This window comes from Rhamphochromis sp. 'chilingali' (assembly GCF_963969265.1).
Source record: "Rhamphochromis sp. 'chilingali' genome assembly, chromosome: 2".
In the NCBI taxonomy this organism is placed as follows: Eukaryota; Metazoa; Chordata; class Actinopteri; order Cichliformes; family Cichlidae; genus Rhamphochromis; species Rhamphochromis sp. 'chilingali'.
Window position 1 is genome coordinate 31697456 of NC_137930.1, and position 22261 is coordinate 31719716.

At 37.9% G+C, this 22261-nt stretch overlaps 3 protein-coding genes across 7 annotated transcripts; 2 read left to right on the top strand and 1 right to left on the bottom strand.

Moving 5' to 3' along the window:
- Positions 1–491: 491 nt before the first annotated feature.
- Positions 492–7230, top strand: LOC308392231 (cystatin). Of its 2 annotated transcripts, none has more exons than XM_080875184.1 (5): positions 492–646; positions 800–1032; positions 4510–4661; positions 4759–4860; positions 5049–7230. In XM_080875184.1, the coding sequence occupies exons 2-5, from the start codon at positions 945–947 to the stop codon at positions 5142–5144; spliced, it is 438 nt and encodes a 145-aa protein (XP_080731310.1). In that variant the 5' UTR covers positions 492–646; positions 800–944; the 3' UTR covers positions 5145–7230. The 2 variants fall into 2 exon arrangements, with proteins under 2 accessions (XP_080731310.1, XP_080731311.1); XM_080875185.1 differs by having other exon boundaries at positions 499–646; positions 824–1032.
- A 1388-nt stretch (positions 7231–8618) lies between these two features.
- rassf6 (Ras association domain family member 6) lies at positions 8619–21161 on the bottom strand. The gene is made up of 11 exons (XM_080873838.1): positions 21027–21161; positions 20668–20742; positions 20411–20489; positions 18040–18200; positions 17510–17601; positions 17057–17256; positions 16871–16972; positions 10256–10307; positions 10048–10166; positions 9807–9904; positions 8619–9346 (listed from the first exon to the last, which is right to left on the bottom strand). Exons 2-11 carry the CDS (start codon positions 20724–20726, stop codon positions 9271–9273), a joined length of 1038 nt encoding a protein of 345 aa, XP_080729964.1. The 5' UTR covers positions 20727–20742; positions 21027–21161; the 3' UTR covers positions 8619–9270.
- Positions 10909–15239, top strand: LOC308391246 (uncharacterized protein). 4 transcript variants are annotated; one of them, XR_013970575.1, is made up of 3 exons: positions 10909–11197; positions 11860–14519; positions 14764–15239. XR_013970575.1 is itself a non-coding variant. In XM_080873804.1 (2 exons), exon 2 carries the CDS (start codon positions 11868–11870, stop codon positions 13383–13385), a length of 1518 nt encoding a protein of 505 aa, XP_080729930.1. In that variant the 5' UTR covers positions 10909–11197; positions 11860–11867; the 3' UTR covers positions 13386–14698. The 4 variants fall into 4 exon arrangements, 3 of the variants coding, with proteins under 3 accessions (XP_080729930.1, XP_080729932.1, XP_080729931.1); XM_080873804.1 differs by lacking the exon at positions 14764–15239 and having other exon boundaries at positions 11860–14698; XM_080873806.1 differs by lacking the exons at positions 10909–11197; positions 14764–15239 and adding an exon at positions 11209–11333 and having other exon boundaries at positions 11860–14698.
- Positions 21162–22261: the final 1100 nt, after the last annotated feature.

A 22261-nucleotide genomic window follows, 5' to 3' on the forward strand; every position in this document is an offset into this window, starting at 1 on the left:
CAAGATGTCACTCTTTCCTTCTTTCTTTTACTTTTTTTTTTTACTTGGTGTTGCTCACTAAGTGAGTAATCTTAGCATATTCCACTTGCTTATATTGGCAAATCTATTCAAAACTTTCAGAACAGTTTGTTCCATGATAAGAGATATTTTGGACCTGCTGTGGTTTTGCTGTGTGCCATGGTTTTCACTGTTACTCACTGTATGCCGACTGATGTCATCATCTGGCTTGTGTTGGATCTCCACAAAGTGGCTTATCCAGTGCTTTAAAACAAGATGAGAAGATGGAAATGTGCAAATCTAAATAGACACAGACTACACACCCACATGATGCATTCAAAGAGAAACAACAGAGCGCGCACATACACACAACAATGCCCGTCAGACACTTATCTGAACTGACTCTTCCACTTGAATATTTCTTTTCTGGCATTCACACCCTAGGTTAAATCTATGCATGCAGTCATATGTGGTATTAGCTGGGTGTGGTCTTCACTGGCTTGTTATACAGGCCACAGCTGAAAGGCTGAATAGTCACAGGCATTCACTGACGCCACCCTCTCCCTCTTTCACTCTCCTGCCTCACATTTCTCTGTTTCACCCTCTGTTGCTCCAGCACTCACCAGTATTCAACTTCTTTAACAAAAAGGTATTTATATTTCCACTTTCTTTGTAGCATAAACTATACGGATGGATAATCTATATGGATTATATATAGTACTTTGTACTTTTTTCCTTTCAGCTATATTATTTAAAGTTTCATTTCTAGAGTAAATCCTCTTTATCTCTGTCCTCATTTAAGTGCTCTCTTTGTGGACTTGGACAGACCAAATCGAGTGGGACATCTGCAAGTTGGTTGACAAGTAAATTATTCTACTCATCTGAAGTGTTTTTCTGGAAACCAGTCTTTCTCTTGTGAGGAGCACAGCAGAGTTTGGTGTATAAAGATGTCTCTTCCATTGTCACTGCTGATATGCCTATCAGTTATCCAGCTGGGCTTGGGAGATCAGCTTGTGGAGAAAGTCGTCATAGCCGGTAAGTAATTATATCGATAAGAAATATAAGAAGCAAAAGAAAATGTGGAGTAATGTCACAGGCAAGCGAGCCAGAAAAAATAGCTTCTGAAATTTTGGGGGCAATACTGCAGAAATACTATCTAATACACGCACATTATTTCTTTTTAAATGTGAAGTTTCATGACAACTGAAGTGGCTGTATTTATTAATGTGCTTCAAAAGAGCCTTACACTGGATATATAAATTCATGAAAAAATATCACTTTCCAACAGGGACATTTGCAAAAATGTTAAGAAGCTGTGTAAAATTAATATGTGAAATATTTGCAGATCACATAAATATCTAGTTAAAAAATATTTCATTGTTTCCTTAAAGTATGCACTGATTTTAAAACCAACACCAGCAACATGCTTTGTGAAAGAGCTGGGATCTGCAGATGTTTAACCCTATGTTGTAACATCTGTCCTTTTAACAAAACTGTATGAGATCAGCTGGAATTTTGTTGAAATCATGTTTGTCTATTTTTGTCAGATGATGGATGTCATTTGTCCTGAGTAACAATGGGTTCTGGCCAGTTTAGCAACAGGACTGTTTTATTACACAGTTAGTTATGCTGTTGTAAATCATGCAGTGATTAGTTGAAAAACAAAATCTTGTCTGGTTGGCAGCATCATGTTGCTCCAAAACCAGTTTGTGTTGCCCAGCGTACATAGTGTCAGCATGTACAATCAAGCAACCCAATAAAGATATACTGTCCATGATTTCCAACCATAGGACACATTTCCTTTCAAGTCCATTTTAAATGCACTTGATCCTAGAAAAGGTTGTTTTTCTTTTCCCTGTCTGATCCCAATTCAGTGCCCATTTAGACCCAACAGATCATGCATGCAGTGTTGGCTGGTTGTTGTGATTTGGGGCTATATAAATAAAACTCAGTTGAACAGAACTGAATTAGTCTTGCTCTTTAGATGCAAATCCTACATGGATAAAAACAGCCACCAGTATATTATTATGTTAATTTAAACTTCATCTAAATACATTATGAGAGGCATCCATCTATTTCAACAAATTAGTTTAAATGGGTCGACAGAATCTGTCTCTTGGATTCTGATTAGTACCTCAACATGTGGTGACAGTAAAGTAGAAACAACATTGGGCTTGAAATGGGAGCCATTCTTATAAAGTACAATGGAGGTATATAACAATGACTGCACTGGAGCGTAGACATCTGTGTCAGAACCATGACTAACAGTCTAGAAATGAGTCAGACAAAACATTTGCAATTCAGCTACTTTGACTTTGTGTATTCATATGACATTTAGCCACAATGAAAAACATGTATTAGTAAATTGCCTACTATCGCAGCATTAAAGAAAGGATGAGATGAAATGTGCATATACACATCTGTATTTTTTTATACAAATGATGAAGAAAAAATACAATAACAAAATGCAGATACCAACCCAGGGTAATAACAAGACAAAATACAGAAAAATACGAATGCTAATAGTGAAAAAGATATGATAGTCATTAAATATTTTTTGTGGCATGATGAGAGAGGCTAGATGTGATCTTCTGTTGTGCCCCTTGGATGTCGTGTTTGTTGGAGTTTAAGGGAATTGTGTTTGCTATTATGGTAGCGTAGCTGTTATACGCTTGTTTCTTCCAATGCTACTGTGTTCTTTAATGGCTTACAGTTGTTGTTGTGGAAATGAGATGTTGCACCACGAGTGAAGTTATGCACTGGGCTAACAAAGTGTTAGAATGTGTGCAAATGCTGAATAAAATAGCAGTTGTAGTGACAGCTGAAGCTTCAGTGTCTCTGTGTCAGTTCTTGCATTACAGATTTCTCAGCATGGCATAATATGGTCAGAATAGTTTGGATGGTAATAAATAACATTGTTTAAAACCATTCATACAGTCAGGGAGCTTACATTTTGCCTCTTAGTAAGTCTTTGAATGTCAAAACGGCACCAAAATGGCGCCATATTTGATGACTCTGTACTGCAGTCTGGTTGGCTACAGTGAGTCATGTTTATCTTAGTGAGAACACAGATACGGCCGCTTATCGGGGCCTGGAGCCTGGGGCTCGCTCGGGCCACTTCGGAGGTGGGGTGCCCCCGGCCTCTCGGCCTGGGGCTCGGTCACTCAGGCACAGCTGGCTGCCGGCGGAGCTTTTTTTTTTTTTTTTTTTTCTTCTTCCCCCCCCTCTCACCGTCTCCTCTCCCCTTTGGTTTTCTTTCTCTCCCTCTCTTTCTTTCATTCTTTCTCCCTGTCCTGTCCCCCAGTCATGTCTGTCCCGTTTGTAGCAACTGAAAATAAAATAAATTCATAATTATAATAAAGGTCAATCAAATGGACCAATATGGCAAGGCCATGATGATCCACTTGGTAAAATAAATCCGCTTGGCATCTTTCTTGGCCTTAAGACAACAATTCTGATGGCTAAAGATCCAAACGGGACACAAAAAAAAAAAAAAAAAAAAAAGAGAACACAGATACAGATGTTCTTGTTCAAGTGCTGTTTAATTTGGCATGGTGGAGTTGTAGCTGCAGAGTGTTAAGGAATAAAAATAATAAACGAGTAATCCATCAGGAAAACTCAGTACCAGTACTTAGTATGTAAGGAAGATTATATATAGTCCAGTAAAATCTGCAGCATGGATGCAATTTACGCAGAATTTGGAATGCAATGTGATTTATCATTTTCATAACTTTGGAGTGTTTGTTTTCAGACATACATCTGAAAAAATTGCATTTTTCCTTGCGTATAACTTTAACTTGTGTTTTAAGGGCAACTCCTTGCTAAATCTGTTAAGATGAAAACCATTGTTTTACTCACCGAGTACTCAAATAGATGTACGTTAAGGGGAAAAATAATGGGGGAAGGATTAAAAGAAAGTCAGCCTCGAGAAATTAGTTTCAGGAGTGATTTGAAACAAAACACTGATTCAGCTGATCTGACAGGCCAAAGAAGAATATTCCAAAGTTTAATCTCCACAACATCAGAAGCTCACTTCTTATTTAAAGTAAGAGGGTGGAGCAGTGAAAAGATGAGAAGTTGGCTGCATCTGCATATAATACCTCAGTCGCGCTGATATATATGTAGGCAGGAGCCATGTAGGGCTTTACAGCAGATTCTGATGAGCAATGCTTGGTTTGGCCTAGAAGTCAGTGTAGTTTGGCAGTATAAGACCAGCTCAGTGCAGGGTTTTGTGGTTTCTGGACTAAAATATGGAGTTCGGCATAGTGTATGACTTTGCAAATGAAAGCAGATCCAAGTTAATATTAGGATATAAGAGGATTACTAAGGTAAGCACTTTTAATAATTTCCTAAATTGGCAGATGCATTAAGTGGCACACGGTTTAGTGCAATAAGGAAATGCATCCTCATAATAATATCCATTCATCATTTTTTTAATCATTGATGTGATATCTTGATGAAATTGTGTAAATTAAATGTTTGTGTGTTTTCGTGTGTTTAATTTCATCAAAGAAAACAAGCCTCTTCTGGGTGGCTGGGTTAAAAGGAATCCAGATTCAGCCGAGGTTCAGGAGGCAGCTCAACATGCTGTGAAGATGTTCAATGAAAAGCCCAAGGGCAAGAAAATGTTCAAATTGATTGAAGTGACTGATGCTCAGAGTCAGGTTAGAATCAGCTTTCACAAACAAAATGAATCAGCGTTTTACTATTGCAATCCCACTACAGCGTAAAATATACATTTATGTATGCTGATGTTTGTAGGTGACCAATACAATCGACTATAAGATCGATGCAGTCATGGGAAAAACCAAGTGTCCCAAGTCTGAAAACCAAGACTTGAAGGGCTGCAGTGCTGTGAAAAAGGTGAATGTTTTCTCTGTCTGCATTTGTAAAAGTCTGTAAAGTTTGTAAAGTCTCTCAACAATATTTTTTTCCAAAGCAAAAAAAGTGAAAAGCTGAATATTAATAAATATTAAGTTAAAAACAGAAATCTAGAGAAATGCTCCCTTTTGATTCTCATGTAATGCTCATTGTTGTTTCCTCTTTCACAGCATCTGAAGTGCCGCTTTGTGGTGACGTACAACCCCCGCAACAACAAACACGAGCTGCAGAAACAAAAGTGCAGGAAAGTTAAAGACAATGTTTAAACTTTGAACAGCTTTAATTTGAATTGCTTTTGTAGGCTTATTGCCATGGCAAATTTATGTGTTCTTATTTCCTGTCTCTGTAATTTAGATATATTTTCAATACTATGTAATGCAGCACATTAAACATGGTGGATGTGGAGGATTGTTCAAAATGAACAAATCATAAATTTGAAATAAAGATTAAAAAGGTTTGCCAGAATGCAATTATAATTTGGTTTACCATGGTTGTGGTTCATGGGTTGAAATGCCTTCTTTTTCTATTTTACTTTAGCTTAAAAAAAATATGTGTGTGCCATTTGTGCAAAATGTCAACTTGATTCAGTTATTTAGTTATTACTGTGGGCTATTTAGAATAGACTCAATCATATGCATGCAGGTAAGAGTCAAAATGTTCATGATTTATTCATGTTTATCTAACTGATGGTTTTCGTTGTTGTTGTTGTTGTTTTATAGCTAAATCAGCTGATTAGACATTTTGTCATGAAGTTTTTCACAAGTCAATCTCTCTTCATGCTCTGTCAAATGTCTGAAAAGAAGGATAGGAATTGAGTCATTAGAATGATTTGACATTCAGAAATAACATCTCCTACACCTGTTTCTGTAGAAATATCTTCCAATGAAAAAATACATGAGGAATGAGAAACACATTTCATTATACATTTTAGGAAACAGTGGGTTGTCTCTTCCATGCCTTTTGTACTCACTGCATTTGTACAACTTATTGATCCTTTCTATATCAATCTTAGACATTTTGTCTGTTTGTCCTATTGGCACAGAATGATCGGGAATGGCAGTAATGGTTTCTTCTCCAGGCACTCATGCAAAGTCATTCCTAAGAAATGACTTCATCACTTAAAATTCATCAACAACTAGGAATAAACCAAAATTCAGTGTATATTTAATTTTTCTCCTGCTAAAGAGTAATGTGATTCAGATGCTGCTACCACAGCGCTATACACACCCAACACCAACATGCAAAGAGATGAAGTCAGAAACTTGCCACGTAGAAAATAATGTAACGGTTAGCAGCTAGGCAAGCTACCATTACACTCATAAACAGAGGTACTTCTTTAAAAAAAAAAAAAAAAAAAAAAAAGAATAGCAAAACCATTTTGCTACTTTTCTGGAAACAGTTATGATACATCACAGAGGAGCAGTCATATAGTGTGTAAGTTGGCAGTATCCCGTTTATGCAAGTTGAATGCATTCTGTATTGAACAAAGAACAGAAACAGTTATCATTGTTCATTTCAGAGATATGAGCTTGTTTTGTCTCAGAGGTATTTTTGGAGACAGTCCTGTTTTCAGTCCAAGATCTCTGTGACCTTTGTATCAGATTTTAACCAAATGTAATATAATGGGATGGTCAGACTTTCTAGGTATTGTTCTGAAATTCGATTTATAAATGAAACTACTAGCAACCTTTTCTTCCTTAGATTCAAGATAAATCTGAATCCATAAAGGGAGGAATCATTAACCTCAAACAAGTTGAAATAAATCTCATCTGAGCAGCCAATATGTATAATAATTAACTTTTAATGCAAAATAACACTGTAGGTTGTAAGCCACTGCCCACAGGCATGGTATGGGCAGTTAAGGATGCAGCTGAAACATTTTGTTTTGAATAAATAAAGATTACCTTTGTTTGCTGCCAGAATTTTAGACATTAAGCCTAAATGTTGAGTGTCCTCAAACTTCACGTCTAAAATTAAATGATTCAGTTATCCACCATGAAGAAGCATGGAGTCATAAAATGAGTTAAAGACCCATGATAAGAATATTCAATCACCTTTCTTTTGTGGACGCACCTCCAGAGACACAAATGAATCTTAAGCAGTAAAATAAAACATGAATATTGAAGAATTTCATTTTTTTGTTTTCATTTTTATTGTCCCATCTTACTAGCTTTTTAATACAAACTAAGATTCATGTCGTGTTTACTTACTACAAGATCAGTCTAAGAAGAAAGAAGAGGCCCATGTCTCCAAATACACACACACACACACACACACACACACACACACACACACACACACACACACACACACACACACACACACACACACACACACACACACACACACACACACACGTGTGTCTGTAATCATTGGTGTGTGTGTCTGTAATCATTGGTGTACATCTATCTGGAATGAGAAACCATTACTTTTCTTCTCAATTCTGATGAACCAGTTTGACCTTGCTATCATGTGAATGGCTGGTTAGACATTTGTGCATGTTTGTTAATGGGCAGTTAAATGAGCTAATAAACCCAACTAATAATCAAATGCTCTCTCTCTCTCTCTCTCTCTCTCTCTCTCTCTCTCTCTCTCTCTCTCTCTCTCTCTCTCTCTCTCTCTCTCTTTAAACTTGTGGCTTACACCCAGAGTTGTCAGACACTTACATAGATCACATATTTGCTCTGCATGTACAATATCATCTCAGTTAAAACTACAAACTTGTATGATTTTCTTTTAAATAAAAAAGAAAATTAAATGAATGAACTAAATGAAAAGTTGCATTTAGTGGATAAGAATACATTCTTCCTCTTGAGTAAAACCCAATTTTCAAAAACAGAAATGTAAAACCTCTTCTGGGGCTTGCACAGCTAACATCTATGGATCTCCTTCATGATGGAACAGCAAAACTGTGCCACTGGGAACACTCATTTTCCATTTCTTAAAAGTCTACCATTTGGAAACTGGTGCACATGGAAACCCTATCCTACAATAAAACATCTGTTTATTCTCATTTAGTCATTCATCATGGCGGAGGAAAATTGCTTAGTAATATAAGGCTGTCTGGTGGGCTGGCAAGCCATTACAAAGTCTTTGCCTCTAAACTGCAGTGCTCACCTCATTTCACATTCATTATTTAACTATTAAGACAAAGTTTTCCATCTGTAAGCATTTTCCCATCTTTCACACACAGACACAGAGAAGCAAAATGAGAGAGGACTTTTATTTACTGGTTTTATCTCCTGTCATCCAGTTTTCCTATTATCTGTCCCCTAAAGTAGCTTATTATTGCATTCACTCTTTGTCATCTTGTTTGTACCATTGTTGATGATTGCTATATTTAATTAAAGTGGCATTTTCATCATTTTATGATTCATCTTAGACATATTTCCCCCACTTTCAACCTGTCATGTGTGGCATCTTTGGAACGATGTTTGGCTGCACAGAGTGACTAAGTGACAAATTAACCACCAGCCACTTTGAGAGGTTCAGATGAAGGCAAACAAATAAAAAAAAGGGTGGAGGCAGAGAAACAAAATAACAGGGGCCTACAGTAAGTACAAAGTATTATGCAGACTCTCATGGAAGAGATAGAAACACACTGGGAAAACTACGTAGAGAGGAAAATGCAGGAGTCTGAGGAACGTGCAAATGCTAAGCCTCAAGGAAAGTTTTGTCTGGATTAAAATTTGACGAACACCACACACAAGAACTATTTCCATTGAGCCAATCAACACTTTATTACAAACCAGGAAAATAAATACCAGAAATCAGCAATAAAATCCATCCAACTCAACCACATATAAAATAACAAAGTACAAGAAAAAAGAGTAAATAGAATAGAATAGAATAGAATTCAACTTTATTGTCATTGCACATGCACAGGTACGATTAACAATCAATATAGTTTTATCAAAAGTCTATATACACATACATTGATCATTGATAAAAAATAGAAACCTTGAGCAGAGTCCAATTAACCCTTGAAAAGCTCCAGTGGCACACATAACTCAAACATAGCAAACAGAAAGCACAAACAGAAGTGGCCATGCTGGTCCCATATTTATTCACAGACACAGTGAACTACAATTTCTGGCAGCAACTTACATTTGCATCTTTAATTTATTTTACAGTTTAAAATAGAAAAAGACACATAAGACTGGAAGGATGATATATTTTTGTATGGGATATACACCAGCCTCGTGCTTCATATCCCAAATTGTTCATCTTTATTATGTATCAGAGATTCAGAATTATAACATTAAAGAGTGCGTGAAGAAAAAAAAAACAAGGGAAAAGAATTCCTCATATTTCTGTAGATCTTTCATCGTTGAACATGGAAATGGTGCTGTACTGAATGTTGAATCTTGTTTTAGGAAATCAGGTGAGTTGTTAGACACTGGTCTCAATGGGACGTGACATCTTACAGTTTAACATATTGGACAGGACTCTCTTTTGGTGTTTGTACCTGGCACCCACACACACACACACACACACACACACACACACACACACACACACACACACACACACACACACACACACACAGACAGACAGACAGACAGACAGATAGATAGATAGATAGATAGATAGATAGATAGATAGATAGATAGATAGATAGATAGATAGATAGATAGATAGATAGATAGATAGATTAGGAGAGAGATACAGACACCATAAGCAAAAAATAAATGAGAAAGTTTAAATATTGGCGCCACCACCTGACCTCAAACGTTACTACAGTTTTTATACTGGTGAATGTTGGTTATGCACATCTTTTTGACTGGTGTAAAGGAAGATGTAGTCATGCATAAGTGGTAAAACACGCACCGTTAGGCTCTTTATTTATATTCTCTATTTTCAAAACTTAATTGCACTCGTGAGAAAGCATTTCAAGAGCGTTTAAGCAAATAAAATTGTATACTAACTTGTTCTCAATCGTTTGTATCTCTCTGTTCTCCTCGTCTTTGAGTTTCTGTAAAACTTTTTCAAGGATTGGAAGCTCTAAGTTCAGATATTGAGCTACCTGCAAAGAAAAATATGTTACCATATAGTTTGCAACAAATAAAAAAGCAGAAAACTCCTTATTAGAAGTAAATGAAGGTACCTTAAAACACTTAAAGGGTAACATTATGTTACCATAAGTTAAGGCATGGCTACTACACTCACATCATCACTAACTTCCTCTTCATCTGCATCCATCAAAAAAATCTTCATGATGTCATCAGAGGGTCCCTGCAGTGTGCGCTCCCATAACGGCTGGTCTGTGTTACTCAGCTTCCTTTTTTCTGGACAAAGCACACAAGTGCCACATTGGTGCAGCATTTTCTTGTGCTATGTCTAATTATTGCATTTCTTGTGGAAAAGATGAACCCACCTCCACTTTGATGAAGACAGTAGAGAGCAAATTCCTGGGGATCGTTCTGTATCTGATGAACATACAGCCAAAGAAATATATAAATATATACATATTTTTTTTTGGATGAAGTTATTATGGTTTGATGAATTCTGACTATACATTATTTACATCCCATGCTTAATCCATGAGGTATAATAAGATATTTGCAACCCTGAGAGCAACCCATTATTTCACAAATGTTTGTAGAAGAACTCTATGTGCCTAGTGACTGGATTTTACCCACCAGAGGCCCTGGAAGTGATTGGACCACCTGGATTCAGTGATTGATATGGGTGACTAAATACATTTGCCAATATAGTGTACCTCCCTCCCTAAACAGTGCTGTGATTTCTTTTTTTTGACTCCTTCCTAATTTCTTGGATTTTTGCATATTTGTCACACTCATTTATTTCAGATCATCAAGCAAATTTTAATATTCATTTGTGTTCATAATTTTCATTTAAGGGTAACCTGAGCAAATATAAACTACAATTTTTAGATCATGATTTCATTTTTTTAAGGGACAAAAGCTATCCAAACCTCTCCTTCAGGAATTCATGATTCCGTTAATTACAAGAAGTAATCCAGGTCCTACACTCAAAAAAATGAACTCAGCCTATCTCTGCTTTTACTAAAGTAGATTTTGTTGTTTGTTCTTAATAAACTCGATTTTGCAAAAATTCTTAAAGTGTTTGTGCAAATTTAATGAAATGTTGTTACTTTTTGTTGTTACACAAAGTCATTGAACTGTGTCAACGTAACATTGTTGAGTAAATTCACAGGTTTGTCCCTCTGCACATACTGCTGCGTGCAGAGCCCGCCTAAGTAAGGGCCAATGCGCATGCGCACCACCCTCTTTCTCAAGCTTGCTTTTTCTTCGCCATGTGGACTGGTTCAGCCGCATTTTTGTCCAAAAATCAGGTAAGAAGTCATTTTTCTTGTAAAGCCCGTCTACATATATATGTTCACACGTCAGTTAATGTCGCAAGTGCTACTAAGAAAAGAGTACAGGCAGGGTTTTGCCCGGTAAAGGTTTGCTAACGTGGACTTGCTGCACGTGAGTTTCCAAATGATTTTGGAGGGGACTCCATTGCAATAGCAAAGCTCTGTTTTCAGCCCAAATGTAGTGTAGCGCTAGCGTCGGTATGCGTCGGTACAGGCAGCGCATTCGGTCCGGCACGCACTTTCGCGCCGAGTTTATACTCGGACGCCTGACTGCGTTGCACTTTAGCCAACAACAGTGGAGAAGCGCTCCTTGCTAGCAGACAGGTTAGGGTGTATTTTCTGTCTAATATTTCAGCTTACGTTTTGATGTAGCTTGCAGAAAGCATTTAGTAAGCTGGTGTAAGATGAACTGCATTAATGTTGTACAATGTCCATGGGATTTCTCACTCGACTTTTAATGTCAGATTACACACACATTTACACAATATGCAGTGGTGATGATGTAGATCAATAAATTCATTGTTGTAGCATACAATATTAAAAATAAAACTGATTAATATGAAACATTAACAATGTGCAAATTATTTAGTTTTTTCAGGGACAGTGTAATGAAAATGTCTTTTGTGCTTCTCCCCCAGATACGTTGATGTGGCAGTGCAAATTGTGCAAAAAAGTGGTGTCATCACGAGCTCTGTTATTAAAACACTACAGGTTAGTTCATAGTAGACAGCAGTATCCATGTGCCTATTCTGATTGTGTCTGTGTTTTCAAAACATGGAATGCTCTACATAGCCACTTAAGCAGATCACATACCCAAAGAACTCTAGACAAGTCTATGAGTTTGGCAACATTTAACTGCCATTTGTGTTCCTGCTGCAACATAGCTTCAGAGCAGGAGTATTTTTCTCACATTAACAACCATCTAAAATGTAACGAGACTGTGCATTGCATGTTTGAGGGTTGTTCTTTCAAAACAAATATCTATGGTACATTCAAGTCTCATCGAAATAGGAAACACAATCCTTATACCTTAAAAGACTTTAAAATCGGTATTGCTAACACTATTGTAGGCCAAACATCAGCTGATGACAGTACAGACACTATTGTAGAAGAGGACATAAGTGCAAATATTGATCACGATACAACTACAAGTGAGACTGAAGATTTGGCAAATGTAATAGAACTTAATTTTGCATCTCTTTTACTTAAGTTGGAAAACTATTTTCATGTTCCCAGCATAGCAATTGACGAGTTGCTTTCAGAATTGCACTACCTGATAAGCTGTGCATCAGTGCCTTTGACAAATCAAGTAATTGTAGACATACTCAAGAATCATAACCTTTGTCTAGACCAGCCTGTTATTGAAGAACTGACAAAGGCAGTTTCTTTTAACCCTTTGTTAAAAGCCATAGAAAAGGACGGCACACTTGCCACTGCCTTCAAACGCAGACAGTATTACAGAAAACATTTTGAAGTAATTGATCCAATTGAATACATTCTCGATTCCCAAAGCAAGAGGACCTTTCAGTATATTCCTATTCTAAAATCATTACAGCAGATATTTAAACAAGAAAACATACTGAACAAATTTGTCACTAGCCACAATCAGAATCCTTTTGTAAATAAGGAAAAGTATACATCATATAAAGATGGTCTACATTTTCCAAATAATGAGTTTTTCTCAGGCGGTGAACTAAGAATCTCTATTTGTCTTTATGTTGATGATTTCGAAATTTGCAATCCATTGGGGACATCACGGAAAAAGCATAAACTTTGCTCAGTTTACTGGATTTTAGGTAACTTGCCACCAGGTAGTCATTCATCCCTCTCTTCTATTTATTTGGCTCTCTTGTGCAAAAGTGAGGACCTTAGGACCTTTGGCTATCCAAAAATATTTGAGCCACTTTTGCAAGACCTTGTCATTTTAGAGCAGCAGGGAGTGTTCATTGACAATTTAGGGGTCAACTTTAAAGGCACTGTCCAATATGTAGTGGCAGACAGCCTCGGAGCTCATGGATTGGCCGGTTTTGTGGAAAGTTTTTCTGGAGATTACTTTTGCAGGTTTTGTACTGCTACACGCTCAGAGATTGAATCAAAAGCTACAAATAGTGACTTTTCTCTGAGAACTGAGGAGCTCCATCGTGTACATAGCAACTGCACGTGAGACAGGGGTAGCTTGTTGTGGTGTGAAAAGCTCGTGTGTCTTGGCAGACAGTCTGTCTTTCTTCAAGGTCACTGCAGGATTCCCCCCTGATCTTGCACATGACCTTTTTGAAGGTATTGTGCCTTTTGAGATAGCTGAGTGCCTTCGAATACTAATAGGCAAGAAGTACATCACTTTTGAAAATCTAAATAGACTTGTTCAGTCATTTCCCTACAAAGGAGGGGATCAGACTAATCGCCCTCAGAAATTGCCTCACAATTTTCTTAGTAAAAAAACTGTTGGTGGCAATGCACATGAAAATTGGTGTTTACTAAGACTTCTGCCACTTATTATTGGACAACACATACCTGAAAACGAACCAGCTTGGGGACTTCTACTAGATTTGAAGGATATTGTTGAGCTTGTTGTGTGTCCTGTTCATAACAGTGACTCAGTTGCATACCTGGAGAGTAAGATTTTAGACCACCATCAAAGGTACAAAGAAGTATGCCCAGATAGAAGACCATTGCCAAAACATCACTTTCTGGCTCATTATCCCTCAATAATTCGCCATTTTGGTCCACTTGCCTTATTATGGACAATCAGATTCGAGGCAAAGCACACATTTTTTAAAAAAGTTGCTAGACACACAAACTGCTTCAAAAACATAACCCTGTCTTTGTCAACCAAACACCAGCTCATGATTGGCCATTACATGCATTCATCAGGCTGTAGCAAAGCCACTTTTGAGGTTTCACGAGTCTCGGCAGTCCCAGTAGAACTTCTCAAACGTGAAATTGCACATTGTCTTGCTGAAAAGTACCCTGACACAGCTGTAGTTAGCCTTGCCCAGAGTGTGTCTGTTGCGGGCATCTACTACAGGAAGGGCATGTTAATAGTACATGGATCACTGGGGGGTCTGCCAGAGTTTGCTGAAATCCTGCAGATGTGTATTTTGGCAGATTCGTTGGTGTTTATAGTAAAAAAAACTGAGCTCGTGGTACACTGAACACTATGGATCCTTCAAAATTGACCCATCTCCAAAGGAAATTTCTCTTGTTGCACATGAGGATCTGGTGGATTGTTATCCACTTTGTGACTACCAAGTCGGAGCTTCTCGCATGGTTACATTAAAGAGATACATACACTGTTCAGGTAATTTTAATGTCCATGTTGCCGATTTAATTTTTGTGCTGTATAGCAGTTCTTCTCAAAGTTTGGTTCTTAAAAATAGTTGGACCAGAACTTAAATCTACTCGGATATGTTTCAAGCCTTGTAAAAATACTAGAAAAAAAATTGTGCTGCAAAATTCTGAATACCACTAAAAAAATTAACTGAAAGTTAACTGAAAATGTCTTTAAAGTTTAGCTAAGTCAAATTTGCTTTTATGTTTTACAGAACAACACAGTTGCAATGAGAAGAGTGTGTACGCTGAAAGGACTTGCAGTCTACCTCAATGAAGATCCGAACAGCTTGATCAAAGAAGACAAGTTGGTTAGCACTTCACTGATCTTTGAAGTAAAATATTGTTTTATGCACAAAGTATTTAGTTAAAGTTGTAACAAGTTGTCTGCATTGATTGCACTTTGTGTTAAGCTACGGCTCTACAGTCTTTTCGGTCTGTCAACAAGTATTTAATATGCACTGAATGTGCTTAGTAAAGACAGGACTTTGTTGGATCATTTTTTAAATCATTTTAGTTTGACGACAAGTTGGTTAGCACTTTATACTGATCTACATTTTCTGCACAAAATATTCACTTGGAATTTGTAACAAGTTGCATTGATTGCACTTTGTGTTAAGCTGTTGTGCTTGGAAAAAAGTATTTTATATGCACTGAATGTGCTTATTAAAGGCAGGATTGTGTTTGATAATTTGGGTGCTGTCTTCATTTCTTCCTAAAAGATCTCCCTAAGATTTACTTAAAAATGTTATGTCAAGTGGTTCCACATAACTGCTTTAAGTAACTTTTAAGAAACTTTGCTATTTTGTATGGAAGTAACCAGTGTAAATGATTTATTTGTAATTGTATTGAATAGAAATTACTTAACATTTTTATGTAATTCAAAAGCAACAAAGTTATGTAGCAGCTACATAACAGTTTTACAAAGATATTACCTAACCAGGTTATGTCCTTCTAAAGCAGAAAAGTTATGTACCAGCTAAGTAACAGTATTACAAAGATATTGCCTAAACAAGTTATGTATGCTTAAAGCAACAAAGATAAGTATCAGCTAAGCATTGCAATTAAGTTACATTTAGCCAATACACTTACGTAAATCTAACTTAACAGTATTGAGTTCAAACTAAGTAACAACATTTCTTAAAAGTTACTTAAAGCAGTTGTGTGGAACCACTTGACATAACTTTTTTAAGTAAATCTAATGTTTTATTTTTTTGAGTGTAGAGCAGCAAGGACCTGGAGTTGCTCTGTTGCTCTGTGCTCTGTAGTTGCTCTGTGAGTAACTACAGAGCATCGCACTATCACCATTGTCTGTTGGTATAATGTTCTTTTTTGATGTAACAGGATATAAAGCTGGTTCTTTTGTTATGCCCCGAATGAGTTCATGTTGTAAGTTTTGTAGGGCGGCCAGTCCTGGGAAGTTTCCCCAGTGTTCCAAGTTTTCTCCCTTTGTGGATAATGGCTATCACCTTGTTTCACTGGAATCCCAAAGCCTTAGAAATGGCTTTGTAACCCTTTCCATACTGAGATGTCACTGACTTTGTTTCCTATCTGTTCTCAAGTAAGTTAGGTTTAGGCAATGTGTGTCGCTTTCCGAGCTCCTTTAGCCCGTTTAAATTTTCTCAGACAGGTTCTATTTAAGCGATTACCTGATTCAACATGTCTGACAGTAATGAGGCCTGGGTGTGGCTGCTGAAAATGAACATGAGCATTCAAAAAAAATAAATAAAAAATTAATGATTTAACAAGAGGGGACAATGCAGAGATATGTTTGGGTTGCTGTTTTTTCCCTCCTGAATAAATGAAATCATCATTTAAAAACTGCATTTTGTATTTAAAGGTACAGTGTGTAAGTTATTTGTGACCTTTGAATGAAAAGTTATGAGGTGCATTATATGTGTGCCTGGTCTCTAGTCACATGCATAAAAGGATGGACTGGTGATACCCATGTTGGACACTGTATTCAAGATAGCCGCAACATCGCAACATCCACAAATGGTGCTCACAACAAAGTCTTTTTAATGCATTATTTCTACGTTTAATCAGCTTCTTAAAAGATTTAATTAATCAAGATTAATCAAGATATATATATATATATATATATATATATATATATATATGTGTGTGTGTGTGTGTGTGTGTGTGTGTGTGTGTGTGTGTGTGTGTGTGTTCAAAATTGGGGTTTTGTCTATTAAAAATCTCATAGACTTACTGTACCTTTAAAAACTCAAGAAGGTGAAAATCCTTTTTTTCACAGCACTTGCATGTACACAAAATAAATTACAACAATTTTTTGTACCAGCCCTCTGGCACCAAACTTACCTTGAACTTGTGCAGCAGCTGTTCAATGACTTGGTTTGTGGTCATTCTGCTAGAGATACGAACTTTAGTTGGTGTACCAAAGCACGGCGTGAAGATCGAGGTCTGTGGAACAGAGTGAAACAACACTGACCTTAAACTCATGATGAAGAAAACAAGCCCTGAGGGCAGTTTTAAGCAGAAACCCACTTTGTAATTGTAGAAGTGGCCATTGATTGAAAAGCGATGCTGCCTTTCTTTTTCTCTTTGAGCTGCTGACTTTCCTGTGCTCCTCCTTCTTTTAACCAGCGAGGCATCACTCATACAGCGGAACAGGTTGGACTCTGCTTCCTGTTCTGGATTCTTCTGCTTTGGAGGGCGCAGGGTTGAGGTCTCATAAACAGGTGGTCCTTTAGATTGTGCAAACACCCCCAGAGAAAAAAGGTTCACATTCAACATATGGTGTAACTACAATAAACAAGACAGTTTTAAATGTGTGTAAACAAGTAGACATAACATTCAACTAAAGCTAACAATAAGATTTGATGATAATCCATAAGCCAAGATTTTATGTCCAACAATATCTATAATATACTCTAATTTAATGGTTAAGATAGCATTTTTGAGAAATGACAGAGATAGTGAAGAGAAAAAAGCGTTCACCTGGTAAAGGGTTTTTGATTGTTTCCTGTGGTGTCTCAACCATCTCATCTATCTGGTGAAGGTCAACATATTCTCCCCATCGTGACATTCCTCTGAAAGAAAGATTGACTATGAAAACAAAACCTGAAACACTTTAGCTATATAACTACTGTAGTCATGCAGTAGGGTCGCATGTGAGCTGAAGCCTAGTCCAGCTACCACTGGTTGAGATGCAGGGTACACCTTGGACAGGTTGCCAATCTTAAGCAGAGATAACAGAGAGAGACAGACAACCAATCGCACTCACTTTCACATCTATGGCCAATTTAGAGTCACCAATTAACTTGACCGCACCAATTGCATGTCTTTGGACTGTGGAAGAAGCTGGAGTACCTCGGGAGAACCCATGCAGACGCAGGGAGCTCATGCAAAGCCCGCGGTCAGATGGTGGAGGCAAACTCAGGATCTTCTTGCTGTGAGGCAATGGTGGCAACCACAGAGCCACTGTTTCCCACCAGTACTAAAAATATTGTACAAAATTTGATTTTAACCTCTTGCTTTCCAGTGGGCTGACTGGACTGGTGGGATCTGGAGAGGTCTTAGGAACAAATGGAAACATTTGCTTGTCATCCTGTATTTTCAGCCTGATTGGTCTCCGTACTCCCCAGCAGATATTCAGCATGCCTTCCACCACCACCGTGCCATCTGCTTCCTGTTACAGAAACACATACACAGACATGTTAAAACAAGCTTCACTATTAGCTATATGGCTAGATACAGTCCCAATCAAAAGTTTAAGACCACATGCCTTTAAAAGGCCAAATCTGTACAAAAATGTGGATTTTCTGTCAGGTAGTCACACTGTCATGTTGTTCTGATGGCAAAGGAAAAAAAACTTTCCCTTTCTGAACATGGTCGGGTTGTTGAACTGCATAAGCAGGGTCTCTTGCAGCGTGCCATCACTGCCGAGTTGGGACGCAGTAAGACAGTCATTTGGAATTTCCTAAGTGATCCTGAGGGTTATGGAACAAAAAACTCAAGTGGAAGACCCCGAAATTTCACCAGCACGGAGTTGGAGAATTCAATTGGCTGTCCGTCAAGACACTGGACGATCCTTGACCCAAATTAAGGCCATTACAGGTGCCGACTGCAGCCCGATAACCATCAGATGGCATCTGAAACTGAAGGGCTTCACAAACAGAAAAGGTCTTCAAAGGTCTCGTCTCCTTGAAAGCCACAGAACTGACTGTTTGGACTTTGCAAAAGAGCACCAAACATGGGACATTGAAAGGTCGAAGAAAGTTTTATTCTCTGATGAGAAAAAGTGTAACCTTGATGGTCTTGATGGTTTCCAACATTAGTGGCATGACAAGCAGATCCCACCTGAGATGTTTTTCTATACGCCATAGTGGAAGGGGCATCGTAACGTCTGGAGTGCTTTTTCCTTCAGTGGAACAATGGAGCTTCAGCAGATGCAGGGGTGTCAAACGGCTGCTGACCATATCCAGATGCTGCAGAGAGCATCCCTCATGGCCCTCGTCTGCGTGGTAACGACTGGACAACGCTACAGTACACAACACCCACAGGACAAGGACTTCTTCCAGGAGAATAACATCACTCTTTGGACCATCCTGTGTGTTTCCCTGATCTAAATCCAGTTGAGAACCTTTGGGGATGGATGGCAAGGGAAGTTTATAAAATTGGACAGCAGTTCCAGACAATAGATGCCCTTCATGCAGCTGTCTTCACCACTTGGAGAAATGTTCCCACTCACCTCAAGGAAATGCTTGCATCAAGCATGCCACAACAATTTTTTGAAGTGATCAACAATAACGGTGGAGCTATTCGATACTGAGTTCATGTTTGAAACTTTGATTTCTGTTTTGGTGGGGTTTACAGGTTTGTTTTGGGGAGGTTTGGTCCTAAACTTTTGATCAACTCTAAAACAGCCTTTTTCAGTGGGAACCTTGAAACCTAGTTAAGATCCAACTATGCAAAATTTTTCAACTATGCCATTTTTCAAGTGGTCTTAAACTTTTGATCGGGACTGCATATAGCTATAAAGTTGGAGACTGCATGAGACAACAGAATTATCAAAATTACAGCTCTATCATTATGTCATGGGGGAATCTAATGGATTATAATTGGTTATTATTTAATGATCTATGAAACAAACAAGCAAATAATAAATAAATATAAAAAATAGGCTTATTCTACAAGCAAAAGCAATACGCAGTAAGAGCAGCAAGTACAAATGGGTGCTTTGTTTTAGGTCTATAAATTAAAGTTTATAGAATAATAACACTGTTTTAAATTTGTTCACTGTGAACAGGAAAACAGAAAACCAAGGAATAAATTTGTGCATAGGAATCTATATTTAATACTGATGCTCAATGGGGAAACACGGAGAAACTACTTGAACTTTAGGCCCACCTGCTTTCTGTGCAAAGAAGTCTGGGAGATCTTCCAGGAATGGTGACGCTATTTTCAGGAAAAACTGGCTAGTAGGTGGTGGTTAAATACCTGTTGATCTATGATGTGGAACATAACCTGCTCCTGAGCAGGTTAGGCTAGCAGTGTAAGCTACAATCTACACCTGTAAGAAGTGATCCACCTTCACAGTACTAAAAACCCAGGATTAACACTGAAGTACAGGCCTCGGGTCTGCAGTCTATTGGCTACCACAGACAAGGACAAACAATCTTTTTCTGTCAGAGTAGTGTGAGAGAACCCACACACATGCAAACTCCACACAGACAGGCCTAAACAGGCAGGTGCATTTGACCCCAGGAAGCCAAAGCACTAACCATTGAATCATGGTGCTTTTGTATATTACCTATTAATTAACTAACTAGCAATGTGAATATCCCAAGAATTGGGAAACAAAAGGGAAACCTATTTCAAATTCTTATTAAATCATACCTGAGCGTAAGTGAGGCGAAGTTGAGTCTGGTCCTTCAGGAAGCAGTTGTAGGTATTAAACAGGGAGAGAAACTCCGCTCTAAAATTAATAAAAAACTAAATGCAAGGTTTTGCACAGCACAGCCCGACAATGTTCAGGTCATATTTATTAGTTTATTATTTTATATGTTGCATTCTTTGTCAGATTATTTGGAACCACTTAAGGGAACATGAAATACAGAATGCATAAATGACATTTAGTATACAAAGTAACTCACCTGGACAGTGTTCGCCCATTCCCTGCCTTGATGACTGGGAGGAGAGCTGCTTCATTCATGTCTGGTCATCTACTGCTGTGAAAACAAACAAACAATTTTATAAAGTTAATGAAAACTTTATAAAAAAAACCCCTCAAACATATACGTGTAAGCTTGCGTGTAAAATCAGGTGACTAACACCAGATGCTGCCAACTTGTTGAACAGTATTGCGTAGTAGTGCATATGGCTCCATAAAAATAGTTAACCAGCATTATGAGCAACTTGAGCAAGGAAAGACACTGGGAGCTACAGTGCACTTCTACAATCCTCAACCAGCTGTCAGTGTTTCTAAGAACAAATTAAATAAAACGAGTCTTACCTCCTCTAACATGGTGAGTCAGAGCTATCCTCTCTTCTCACTGTCTTTGTGTCTGCCTCTTTCTTCCTTCTGTGCTTTAAATATCTCTTTCCAGTCTCTCTGTCTCTCTCTCTGATGTGTTATATTTATCCCTCTCTCTTTCTCTTGCTCTCTCTCTCTCTCTAACATGCCTTCACTCTTTTACTTTCTTTTTTGTGCTCGTCTCTAAGAGATTTTATAGCAGCACTCCACCCAGCAACCCGTGATGACAGTGTAGACCTAACCATTTGTTTATTCTTTGGTCAGAGACGCCGAAGTCTGTGACCGACAAAGAGGACTGCTGGAATATTCATGTTGCCTCATTTAAAAAACAAAAAAGCAAAAACTTCTTTCTCCTGTTATTTTCTGGAATCCTGCAAAAACTCCCAGCAGTCTGAAAACAGCAGTCATATATGCCTATTTCTTTCATTCTTACCGGTTTTCTCTGCCTCAGCCTGTTTGCTGGTAAGTAATATCTCAGTTATTCAGCAGCTGTCATACCAGAAGCCACGGCACTCCTCTTTCTGACTGACTGTTTCCTCTTGCACAGGGAGACGTGCCAGCTACAACAATAACAATAACAAAACTTTAAGCACGCAGTTTCTACAGAAAACGTTGGTATTTGTATCTCATGTGCACATGAAGATTTGACTGAATCTGGCAACAAACTTTAATGTAAAACTGCATTTAGGCACTGTAACAGTAAAGCACAATGTACAATCCCTAATATATCAAAGAATCAGTAAAGACTCTTTTTTACTCTTTTCTGATAGAAAACACTATGTTTAAGAATAATAATAATAAGAAGAATAACTTTATTTATCCCGAGGGAAATTCTTTTGTCATGTATATGCTCAAAGCAGCAGGAGAGACAGAGGAACAGATGAATAAGACATGAGATATACAATATATACAATAAGAATAGTAGTGTACAGTAATATACAGTAGGATAGTGCAAGACATAGTATCAGATAACTCTAACAAGTAATATATATAACTATATCCTTGTGTTCTGAGGGCCTCTGGATGTCTGGAGTTTTGATCTCCTCCATACCTGCTTCATGCCCTGGAGGACGGGGCTGTGGCCCCCCCACACCCTCTAGCAGATCATTACATGAAGGAACCTTTTAAAACAAAACAAGCGCGTCCATGCTCACAGGTGTACACACGGGTGATCACACCCACAAACTACACCCTTTTTGGCTCCTACCTCAAAG

Coding starts and splice junctions, on each gene's coding strand:
- LOC308391246 (XM_080873804.1), top strand. CDS start 11,868: ATGTGGCAGTGCAAATTGTGCAAAAAAGTGGTGTCATCACGAGCTCTG.
- LOC308392231 (XM_080875184.1), top strand. CDS start 945: ATGTCTCTTCCATTGTCACTGCTGATATGCCTATCAGTTATCCAGCTG. Junction 1,033..4,509: donor GGAGAAAGTCGTCATAGCCG/GTAAGTAATTAT, acceptor ATTTCATCAAAG/AAAACAAGCCTCTTCTGGGT. Junction 4,861..5,048: donor GCTGCAGTGCTGTGAAAAAG/GTGAATGTTTTC, acceptor CCTCTTTCACAG/CATCTGAAGTGCCGCTTTGT.
- rassf6 (XM_080873838.1), bottom strand. CDS start 20,726: ATGAATGAAGCAGCTCTCCTCCCAGTCATCAAGGCAGGGAATGGGCGA. Junction 17,602..18,039: donor AGCCCACTGGAAAGCAAGAG/GTTAAAATCAAA, acceptor TCTTTCTTTCAG/AGGAATGTCACGATGGGGAG. Junction 16,973..17,056: donor GCCACTTCTACAATTACAAA/GTGGGTTTCTGC, acceptor TCTGTTCCACAG/ACCTCGATCTTCACGCCGTG.